The sequence below is a fragment of the Amborella trichopoda genome, chromosome 6 (assembly GCF_054954075.1).
Source record: "Amborella trichopoda isolate Santa Cruz 75 chromosome 6, AtrichopodaSantaCruz75HAP2 v2.0, whole genome shotgun sequence".
NCBI classification, from domain to species: Eukaryota; Viridiplantae; Streptophyta; class Magnoliopsida; order Amborellales; family Amborellaceae; genus Amborella; species Amborella trichopoda.
The window spans coordinates 4,037,016-4,048,534 of NC_142341.1; the positions used below are offsets into that span (position 1 = coordinate 4,037,016).

The following is an 11,519-nucleotide window of genomic DNA, read 5'->3' on the forward strand; positions in this document are numbered from 1 at the left end:
AACCATTTTAATAATTTTTTATATCAAAAATACATTTATGATAAAATTATGAGATACGCTTTGATTGAATTGTTTACGGTTGCAACCTTATGCAAAACTACACCTTTCCAAATTTCCAATCATATAAGCATTTCATTCTTCATTAGTCATATTCTCAATCTTGAGGACATTACCGTAATTCTAGGCTTTGAATGGGGTTACTTTCAAAACAGATTTGTAAAGAGTCTTCTCTGACCTACACAATTAGTTCACTTTAGCCTTTGATCCCCACAAATAAGATCCCGCCACGTGTCGCAGCCATGCTCTTAAAAACAGAGAGGACAGAGACAGTCGAGGAGAGAGAGAAAGGGGAATAAGAGAAGAGAGAGAAGAAGCAAAAGAGAGAGAAGTAGAGAGAGAGAGAGAGAGAGAGGAGTTACCTGGAATGAGGAGAAAAGGGAAGGTCTCGCATTTTTTTAGGGTTCTTTTGAGCTCCACAATAAAGTGGAGATGGCTTTCAGTGAATTGTTCTTTTGATCGTCATGCGTTGTGATCTCGACGAAATTTCTCCTTTTTCGCGGGATCTCTGAAAAGTCATGGTAGTCGGGGTAGAAGCATTGATTCCACAAAGGGAATATTGTTTCTCTCTCTAAACTGTCTCTCGCTTTCTGCATTTATTGAAGTTCTTGGCTCTAAGCTCGATTTTAGAGAGAGAAATGTATGTTGTTCCGCCTCCTAAGTGTTCTGATGCAAGAGGGTCTGGGAACATGGCAGCTCCACGGATTTATCAGACATGGAAAGGGAGCAATGTGAGTTAAGACTCTCTTTTTTATCTTCTACATATACTTGTATTCATGATTTAGGGTTAGTTTATTCAAGTGATTTAATCTCTTTATCTTCTTCTAATAGTGTATTATTCTTGATGAGCAAGTTTTGTTTTAGTTTTGTGATCCTCTTTTATGATGGGGTTTGATCCAAGGATTTGGAAATGGGAATCTTTGCTTTCTTTTGGGTATTTTAGCTTGGATTTGAACCAATAGCTTGGTGGTTTAGTGCTCTGATATCGGTTATGATCAACTTTTGAGGGAAATCAATTCCCTAGCTCGATAAGTTTTGCCATTTCAAACCCTTTTCTTCTTGGACCTTGCAGTGATTGAGTTGAACCTGTTGGTTCAATATTATTTGTTTGGAGAAGCTGTTATTTCTATTGTTGGAGTCATTGCTTGCTGAATTTTGTGGACTTTCTGTATCAATTCATGTTCGGATTGAGCTTGTTCATCATAAAATCTGAGAAAGTTCTTTGCCTCTTTGGTTATCGTTGGATCATCGATACCTTTCCATTGTTCTCTTACTGTACCAATACTAACTGTAAATTTTGTGAGGTATGGAATTGGTTCATGATTGGATGTTCTTAATTGTAGTTTCATTGTTCTTTTTATCAATTGAAGCCCTAATGGTACTTCATTCTTCATTGATTTGGATTAACCCACATGTTTGAAGTGATCCTGAATTAGCAGCTATCAAAGAAAAAGAGCTGATCCTGTTATAGCATTTATTGGTTATTTATTTGAGTTGCAAAAGTCGATGGATTATGGTGAATATTTATTTAAGGAAAGGGGCAAACTTCCCATTCATAAAAGTTATGGGAATGGGTCTTTCTTATTGCTTGTATTTGCATTATAAGATTTGGTGTAAATAGGGAGAAATTTCAGAATTCGTTCTTGCACTCTCTTGATTTTGGTAGCATCCTTCACTGGAAAAGGATGATGTTCTTGTTTTGACATTTTTGATGTCCATTAGATGATGTGAGGTTCAATTTCCAAACTTATTAGTACTTGGTTATTTCTAATGGGTTCCTTTTGGCTCGAAAACTTCCCTCTTTGGAGGTTTTAGTCTCTGGGATTTATTTGCAAGGTAAGGAATGACATGATCTTTATAGGAATATTTTTGCAATATAATGAGATACTTGGATTCTAATTTGAGAGGATTTCTGCGAGATCAGAGTTCTGGACGTTGTCAGTGACTGGAGGTTTGTAGTGGACGGTCTTACACTTATCAGTTCTTTCATCCCATGCCTTTTTGTGTTCCCCCCCAAAGGCTACATTGAACTTAACTTTGATAATATCTGCTTTGGCAACTTGGTCCTTCACAAATATTGAGGCCAAGGCCCTTCCAATCAACCTTAGGCTATATTCTTTTGTCCTGTAGGGGACTGTTGATGGTTGAGAAGGACTTCCTTAGTTTTGTTTGGTAGTTTGCAAAGAGACATCATTCCTTTGTAGACTAGCGGATGTCATGAAGAATGTCCACATTCCTAGCATTAGTCTGTTGGTGTCCTTTTTCCATATCTTTAGCCTCATAGAGAAGTGAAGTGGTTGATTTTCTTGCTAGATCATGGGTTGGTAAAGATTCTCTATAATGGAGCTCTATACGTCCTTGTTTTAATTCATCAATTTTGTTTTTTATCTTCTTTGTGCACCTTGTTGTATTTATCTTTATTTGAAGAAAGGTAGTAATAATAAAGGACTGTAAGTCATCGTTCATCCCTAGTGCCAAAATATCTCTTCTTGTATCAAGAATATGGGATGGACTGAAGGTGATAGTGGAGTGTTTTGGGGACAATGCCTAAAATTTTGAATTGTGGACAAATTATTGGTTACTATTTGCTTCCCCTGATTAGTATTCCTTTCATGAAAACGGAAACTTGTGAATTTCAGCTAATATCTGACTTCAAATTTCGTAGAGGATTGATAAAGATCTATTCTCAGCCAATTTACCAAAATTAAATCCAAAAATATGCTTCTGATGACTAGCATTTGGATGCAGAACTTCTGATATATTGTAGTCTTGGCCAGGCACAGAAACAAATTCTTGTGAAAAAGATTCGAAATTCCCAAATATTCTCTAGAGTGTTTTCGAAGATAGCTGGTTTATTCTTTTGTGTATATGGACCAAGTTTTTTGAGTGTCACACAAAATGTCCCATTGAATTAAGGTCTTCACTTTCCGAACCTTTAGTACTTTCCTCTCACTTTTATATGTTGTATTCCTGTGGATTTAACTGTTGATTCCCTTTGTTGGGTTTAACCTTGTGGTTATGATACATAGTGATATTAAGAACTCATTTTGGCTCCTCGGATGAGTAAACATGCAAATACTTGCTAGACAATGTTTGACGAAATGTTATATTTATTGCATTTGGGAGTCTGAAGCTATGCTTGTAAACCATCCTTTTAGTTGTAGAAATATATGGTCAATGGCCGGCAATTGGTGGATTGAATGTTCCTTACTAGGTTTATTAGTTTTAGATTTGTTGACTTGTTTTCACTTTGCATGGTTCAATAATCCTTTAAGGAGATTTAACCGAAATATTTCTTCATACCAGGCATCTAAGATGTAAGGTTTTCTAATGTTACAAAAAATTCAAATTCTTTTGCTCATTTCGTTGCTTTTAATACTATTCTGCAAATGCATTTGTATTTGTCTTTCCAGCATGTGATTGTCAATCAAATGGTTCTCTCTTTCATATGTTTCGTTGTTGTTACCATTTGGTTGATCCCTCATACCTATTGATGGGCCTTTTAGATACCAGGTCATACGTTACTGGTGCCTTTTGAATGTCAGCTGTCTTACATCTCTGATTTATCGTATTCAAATATGTCTCTCTTTTACAGGTATTTTTTCTTCAAGGAAGGTTTATATTTGGACCAGATTACAGATCCTTGCTGCTAACCATATTTCTTATAGCTGCCCCTGTCATAGTTTTCTGTGTATTTGTAGCAAGAAAACTAATGGATGATTTCTCTCATCACCTTGGAATATCTATAATGGTGATTGTTGTAGCCTACACAGTATACGTGAGTTTCCTACCGACTCTTACTCTTTTAGAATTATCAATTATTTTTCGTTGGGCTCTAGTCACACACAAATGAGATTTCCCTAATCTTCTGGGAATATTATAGAGGTGATTATTCATTAAAAAATTTGATAATGGTGATTTCCTGGTGTTCTAATTATATTTTGGTTTTTTCTATCAGTGTTTGTTGGTTTAAGTATCATTAGCTTTTGTAGGGGCTTCATAAAACATACATTTCTAGATAGCCATGCAAGTATATGTGCGTGTGCGCACTGAGCTTTTACATTGCAAGTAGCCTTTGAAGTTTGAACTTTGGACTTAAAATTTATGAATATTAAAAAACATATTGACTTTGAACTTTGGACTTAAAATTTATGAATATTAAAAACATATTGACTTTGAGGCTTTGATGCTTATATTTGCCAGTTTGCACTCATTGTAGCATGATTTTTGCCTCAACAATGCAAGGATAAACTTAAAATAGTAAAACCTTCACGTATTGTGTCCATCAGGTGGATATCATTGTCTTGATAAGCATAACAGGTGGATTTTTAATTCTTCTTCTTTTTGGGATTAGCAAGACTTGTAAATTTTCAAAAAAGTGGGAGATGTTAATTACACTGCCTTTATTTCCTAATACTATTTTAGAAGCATTTGCTATATGAAGTCCTACTCCTCCCCCATTCACTCTTTGTCTATCCGTAGCTGCTTATTCGTTGTGATTAGGTAAGTCAAGGGTAAGTATAATCTGATTCAGTCACTATGGAGGTAAATAAGGTAAGTAATGGATGCTATTGGGAAATGAGAGTGGATACTTATTCATCTAAAAGAAGCATTTATTGATGATATTGAATATGAAAACCATATCAAATATAACCTTGCAAACATTATAGATTGATTCTTTTTCATCTTACATGCTGGAATCTTACAAAATTCACATTGAAGAAATTTCTTTTAAGAGAACGTTTTGATATTAATCATGTACCATGCTCATCCACAAAAATGCGAAGTCAAATGTTTTCTTTCTAAATGTTAGGGTAAGAACTGTAACATTCAAAAATTGAAAGATAAAGGAATATTGCCTGCCAAGGAAACCCTGGTTATCAAAACCAAAAAAGGATTTTCGAAACCAAAAAGTGTGTCCGGCACATATACGCACTTCCCTTGATTCTGATCATTTTCTGAAAGTTGGCAATGCTTTTGCTTTTCTTGTAAAAAGTTTACACAGTTTTATTACCAATAAAAAGAAAGAGTTGCGCAGTTTTGCTCATTTCAACATTGTCCGAGACATCATGGGAAATTCTTAAAAGTGAGAACTGTATTGTTAGAAGTGACTTCAATGGTTTACATAAATTAAAAAAAAAGGAAAGAAGCAGGGTGGCTTTTTAAGCACGTTTCATTTAAACACATTCTTACTGTCTTTTGATATTCCTAAAAAGATAAAAATGATATATTGATTGCCAATAAAAAGACAGTAAGTTATGGATTTCACCTAATTGAGCGGTAAAGAAACCCACAGAAATGGTCTCTGGTTGTATCCAATTCATATCTCATTGGGGAACAAAAAGTGAAGAATGGTACTGGAAAGAAGGAAAAAAAAAGAATGAAGACTGATGGCCTGGGAGGAGGTGATGGAGAGGCAATGAGGCATACAGGATAAGAGATGATTCTAAATTGAATTTTAGTAATTGAAAAGAGAAGTTAAGCTTGTAGAACTTATGGTGACAAGGAGGAGATGATATGGGAGATGTGTAGGGGAAGATAATTATGTGGAATGAGGAGAAGGCTGTGAACAATGTGGATCTACAGGGGTACAGATTGAAAGGGTTTTTTTGGGCCCGGCCCGCAAGAAGGGGGGGGGGGGGGGGGTTTGGGTTGTTGCGGGGTGTCATATAGAAGGATATGTGCGCCTTCATGCATATGTTCATATACTCGTGTGTGTTACGGCTAATACCAGTCTCCTAAAAAATTACTAGCTTTGCTTGAAGAACTCCTATGTTGTCCAGGCAAGGACTGGTTTTTCGTTTTGCCATAGTTTCAAAGATTGCATCCCTTTATTCACATTTGGATTCACACATTTGCCAAATCAATGTTCTCCATTCGTATTGAAGCCTGCATTTCTTGTAGGTGTATTTCTCTGTGTAGTTGATCACATTTCATCAGTGCTCCTATCAGAGCTCCTATCAGAGACAAAGGTGGAGTCTTGGAGAAGTCTGATCAACCTCCCAAGGGTTTTGGGTTTTTTCTTGTTGACCTTCAAGGAGAAGCTGAAAGCGATAAAACTCAAATTCAATCGGTTTGTAAGCAATACCTGTTTGTCAACAAATAGAAATTATTTACGCAAAATTTTGTGCGAAGATGGTATTTGCTTCCTTTGAAACGACCATCCAGGAGATGAACTACAGAATATCTGCAACATTGGCAATACATGCCAATATATTGATATCTACATACGGCACTGCTGCTAGTTTATGACAAATCTCAATGGTGGAATTTTGGCTCATGTGTGCCAAGCAATTGAATGTCAGTTTTGTCTTCCCAGATGTTGATCCGCAAAACCACATTTTAATATTTTATAGTGCCAATAGATTATATATTCCTGCAGGAGTATACTGCCCATTTACTCTCTAGGGTTAAACCCCATCTACGATTAATTTTAGGACCTGAATTATGGGGATGTAATCTCTTCAACACATAGACTAACCTCGATAAAAATAAAAATAAAAAATCCCAATTGCACCCTCTATGCACTTGAAAAAAGTAGTGTCTCAAGATTGAATAGATATCTTCCAATTGTTAGAGGGTGAGATCTCAGTGTTAGAAAACTCAAAATTCAAATTTTTCCTTTTTGACAATGATCATCTCATATTTTTAGGTGGTTCCCAAAATATTAGATCGAAAAAGTCCTCCCAAGTAGGTCTTCTAACCAATCCTCCTGCAGGAGCATAGTATCTACACTCTTTTATAGTACTGTATTTCAATTCTCAAATTGAAATATATTTTCAATTATGAAAGAAGTAATACTGGTTATGATCAGCCTGTGATGATGTTTACAAATTTGTGGATAATCAGATATATAAATGTTTATCTTCGATGCCGTACGTGTGAGTCTTGTGATTTTACTGAAAATTTGGATTCATATCTCGAGCAATCAAAAGAGATATTTTGTTCTATTAGATGCAGTATGCTACCTTTTGCTATGGATATTTTTTACAAAATATATCTTGTTTTTGGGGTTCTTGAAATTCTTAATGTTTCTCACTACTCAGGTCTTATCTCTTCTTCTTCTCACATCTGGTAGAGATCCTGGCATTATCCCTCGAAATGCCCATCCCCCAGAACCAGAAGGCTTTGATGGAAGTATAGAAGTTGGGGGTGGCCAAACTCCTCAATTGCGCTTACCTCGAATGAAAGATGTGGTTGTGAATGGGATCAGTGTGAAGATCAAGTACTGTGATACTTGCATGCTATACCGACCCCCTCGTTGTTCCCACTGTTCTATCTGCAATAACTGCGTTGAACGATTTGACCACCATTGCCCTTGGGTTGGCCAATGCATTGGGAAGGTAAGGTTGAGCTTGTGCATATGCATGTCAGTGTAAAAGAGTCTTATGAGTTTGTTGAGCATGCACCGGTTTGGGGCGTAGATTCTTGGTCATGTGCATGTATTTGAGTGTTATGAATAGGTGGAAGCATGTATTGATTTGGAATGTTGTATTTTCTAGCAATCTATGGTGGCTGATTGTGACTACAAGAAGTATTTTCATGACTATACTATTGCTATAAGTTTCAGTACTATGTATTTAAGCACCAAATATTTTGTGCTTTGCCGTAAGTTCCACTTTTGATGTTACTTTTGATAGTCTTAATGGCTGGAATGATGAATTTCTTGTTGCGGAAGTATGTTATAATTAATATGGTCGTGATAGGAGCATGGTTATAGGGGTTATCGATGTCCCATCAATATTTTACAGTGATGGAGGGTGAGTGGCTCCCACTGCACATGACATTAGTTCAATCTTCACCCCACTCTTCCTCCACTGACCAATCCATTTATAGAATGACAAATTTATAATAATCTTTACGACTTTTTATCATGACCATATGAATCACACTTTTCCTTCCTATTTTCCCTTTCAAGACCATTATGAAATACCCTTTTAACCTTTTTGTTCTCTTCTGCTTACCTGCTTCTCTTTATAAAATGACTATACTCATGATTAGGTTAAAAATGGTGTGACCTCCATTAGTCTTTTTGGATACATAGATCTGTTTTCCATTTAATCATCTCCTCAGTTCTCGGGAATTTCTCAGCTGGGTGATTTCTTGGGAAACATTAAAAAACTAGCTTTTCTTGGGGAATTCACAGGGTTATTATAGAAAAGGGGAAAAAAATATAACGATAGGCTTAAAAATTTAGAAACTTCAAAACAAGAAAGGATTTGTTTTACAAAGATTTGTCTCTTTACATTTATCAAATTCAGTTTTTGAGACATCAGTGTTTTTATAAATTTATAACTTGTTATTTTCTTGTTAAAAAAATACTAGAAAAGCTATGGGACGAATTTCTTCATATTAATTTTTTTTTTTGGGGAGGGGGGTGGTGGGGGATGTGGTATTTTCATGAAATTGTAAGATGAGATTTTCATTCTGTAATAAATAATGGCCAAAGAACCCCTAATGATAAATTATGTACGAAATTGCTTCACTCTTTCTTAGTATGACTACTGTACCCTTCTAACTATAGGATACCATAAGCTGCTGCAAGCATATTCTTTTCTCACTCGTTTCTGTCATTTGTAATGCTATCTATACTTTTTTTTTTATACTGTCATTATTCGTGTCATATGGATGCAGCGAAATTACCGGTTCTTCTTCATGTTTGTGTTCTCAACAACTCTACTATGCATATACGTATTTGCATTCTGTTGTCTATATATTAAGAGGATCATGGATTTTGAGAATACCTCAGTCTGGAAAGCTTTGATCAAGACCCCAGCTTCAATCGTTCTGATTATATATACTTTTATCTCCGTCTGGTTCGTGGGGGGTCTCACAGTCTTTCATCTCTATCTCATCAGCACAAACCAGGTGAGTGCAGCTTTCCAGCTTTCATGCCCTTCAAATTTTCTTCTGATTTCAATATCTTAAAAATGAAGGCACAGCTAAGGTCCTGATCTTTATCATACTCTTTCAAAAGAAGTTGCATCACTGTCATTTATCTAATACCAGAATATTCCCCTTCTTCTGAGAGATTTATGAATTTACATTTCTTCTTTCAAGGACTGACCAAGCATCATCCTACCCTTTAAGATATATGTGTGTGCGAGAGAGAGAGAGAGAGAGAGAGAGAGAGAGAGAGAGAGAGAGAGAGAGAGAGAGAGAGAATTTGTTAATGGGTTACTTTGTCTCAGTTTTCTACTTCTGATTAAACTCCTTCAAAAACTAGCGGTATTCTAGTATTCGAGTATAATCTGTCAATTTCTCATAGTCTACAAGAACAATCAAACATACCTAATAACATCAGATGCTTCTCTCTTTTCCTATTGCAGACAACTTATGAGAACTTCAGATATCGATACGACCGAAGGGCGAACCCCTACAACCTTGGTGTGGTCAACAACTTCAAAGAAATATTCTTCTCAGAGATGACCCCCTCGAAAAACAAGTTTAGGGCAAGGGTACCTGAAGAGGAAGGGTCTACAGGCCTGGGTTTGGGCCAGGCCCGTGTTGGGCCTGCAGGCTTCGTGAGCCCAAACATGGGAAGGGCAACAGTGGGTGGAGACTTGGAAATGGGGGCTAAGGCCTCATGGAGGGACATGGGTGGGAACATGGCAGATTTCGAGGGGCGATTGAGTAGTGAGCCACAGGAGGAGAAGGACGGGGCTGAGGGGTTGGAGGGGAGGGGGGTGATGCACCCAAGGAGGTCGAGTTGGGGGCGGAAGAGCGGGAGTTGGGAGATATCGCCGGAGGTGCTTGGAATGCCTGGGGAATCAGAGAGGAATAGTAGTAGTGCCACGCAAGGAACTAGGTGAAGGGTTCAGAGAGAGAGAGAGAGATTCTGGTGTTGGGGTGGTTTGGCTTTCAGTTTGTGGATTGTTCATTGTTTTGTTTTGTGCACTTTCTTGTGTGATATAGAGGGGGTTGTCATGAAAGCCTTGTGTATTTATGGAAAGGATGCCGCTTTCTATCTGTGTTGTGTGTGTGAGAGAGAGAGGATGCCGCTTTCTATCTTTGTGTTGAGAGAGAGAGAGAGAGGATACCGCTTTCTATCTTTGTGTTGCGAGAGAGAGAGAGAGAGAGAGAGAGAGAGAGAGAGAAGAGGATGAATGGATAACAATGGGTAAAGTTTGATTTCAGCTTATGGACTGTTATGGACGTTTGAGGAACTATTTTTTTGTGATATGAAGGTGGGGGTGAGGGGGAAGAGAGCTTTGTTTATTTGTATGACGGATGCTGTCTCCGGGAAGGGGGCAATGTAGAACTGTGGTTTTTCTTGTGTTTGCTCATTGCTCTTGAATCAGAACCGTCCATTTGATTTCAGATCATTGGCTGGATGTGAGGGTGTTGTGGGGTGGTGGGTTCAGTGGTTTATCAGGGCCGGTCTGGACCGATCGCTTTCAAGTTAGTCAGGAGTACTTCCTCGCATCGTCAGATGGGGAAGCTATCAATGCCCACCCAAATGAAAAACATTACAACCTCTCTGCCCTCTTATCTGAAAGTGGCCGACACAGAGAGTAATGTAGGTGGTCCCTTCAAAGTGACACTTTAATGGCTTGTTTTGCCTAACGTGTGGTTTGGGCTAACGAAGTATTGGTAGGGATAAAGTGTGGATTGACTAACAAAGCAGAGAGAGGGAGAGATAAAACGATGTTTATTATCGTTTAGTTTCAAAGTGCCTTTCACATTCGGGAGTTTTTGGAGGGGCTGAAAAAACTGGAAGTATTTCCTGTTTGGTTTCTTTGAATAAAGAAAAGGTTCTTTGTTTGTTTTCCTTCAAGAGAGAGAAAGAGGGGCTGAGGAAACTAGAAAATTTCTTGGTTATTTTCCTTTATTTATTGAGTGGGTCATTGGATCGTATGTGGGGTCTCTCTTGGTAGAGAGTACCTGAGAAAACTAAGACCTTGTATTTATTTAACTCTAATTTATTCCGTGGATCGCTTTGAATTCCCTCCATCATTCAAAGCTTGAATGAAATTGGAAATATTATTAGATTATACATTTGGAATCAAGACATTGGACACAGACAAAGCGGATAAGGAAATTTTGTGTTCGGCTAAACGATTAGTTGCATCATGGGCCTCTCGGTCGACATGGGAGAAGAAGGAAATCTGAACCTCAGGGTTAGAACAAATATCATAAATTTTTAGCTAGAAGACATGAAGGAAATTCCATATATATATATATATATGGAAAAGTCTTCTTAACGTTTATAGGTGAAAATGAACAGTTCATCGCGTATTCACGATTGTCCAGTAGTGTTTTATTTTTTATTTTTTATTTTTATAAATCAGAATGATTTGAAATTTGAAGGGTATGTACATCTTAATGAAGCGCATTTAATAAAAATATATAAAAAAATTATCCGTAAAAACAAAATTGTCCAAAATAGCCCCTAATAATTTCGAGGGTATTTTGATCAATTTTTTTCATGTAAAATATTTTTTTATATTTTTTGAAGATTC

General features: G+C 37.0%; 1 protein-coding gene across 2 annotated transcripts; it reads left to right on the forward strand.

Moving 5' to 3' along the window:
• The first annotated feature begins 342 nt into the window (after nucleotides 1-342).
• On the forward strand, nucleotides 343-10,026 carry LOC18434446 (DHHC-type zinc finger family protein). Of its 2 annotated transcripts, XM_006844516.4 has the most exons (5): nucleotides 343-788; nucleotides 3,653-3,835; nucleotides 7,104-7,400; nucleotides 8,692-8,925; nucleotides 9,387-10,026. In XM_006844516.4, the coding sequence occupies exons 1-5, from the start codon at nucleotides 696-698 to the stop codon at nucleotides 9,867-9,869; spliced, it is 1,290 nt and encodes a 429-aa protein (XP_006844579.2). In that variant the 5' UTR covers nucleotides 343-695; the 3' UTR covers nucleotides 9,870-10,026. The 2 variants fall into 2 exon arrangements, with proteins under 2 accessions (XP_006844579.2, XP_020522962.2); XM_020667303.2 differs by lacking the exon at nucleotides 3,653-3,835.
• The last annotated feature ends 1,493 nt before the right edge of the window (nucleotides 10,027-11,519 follow it).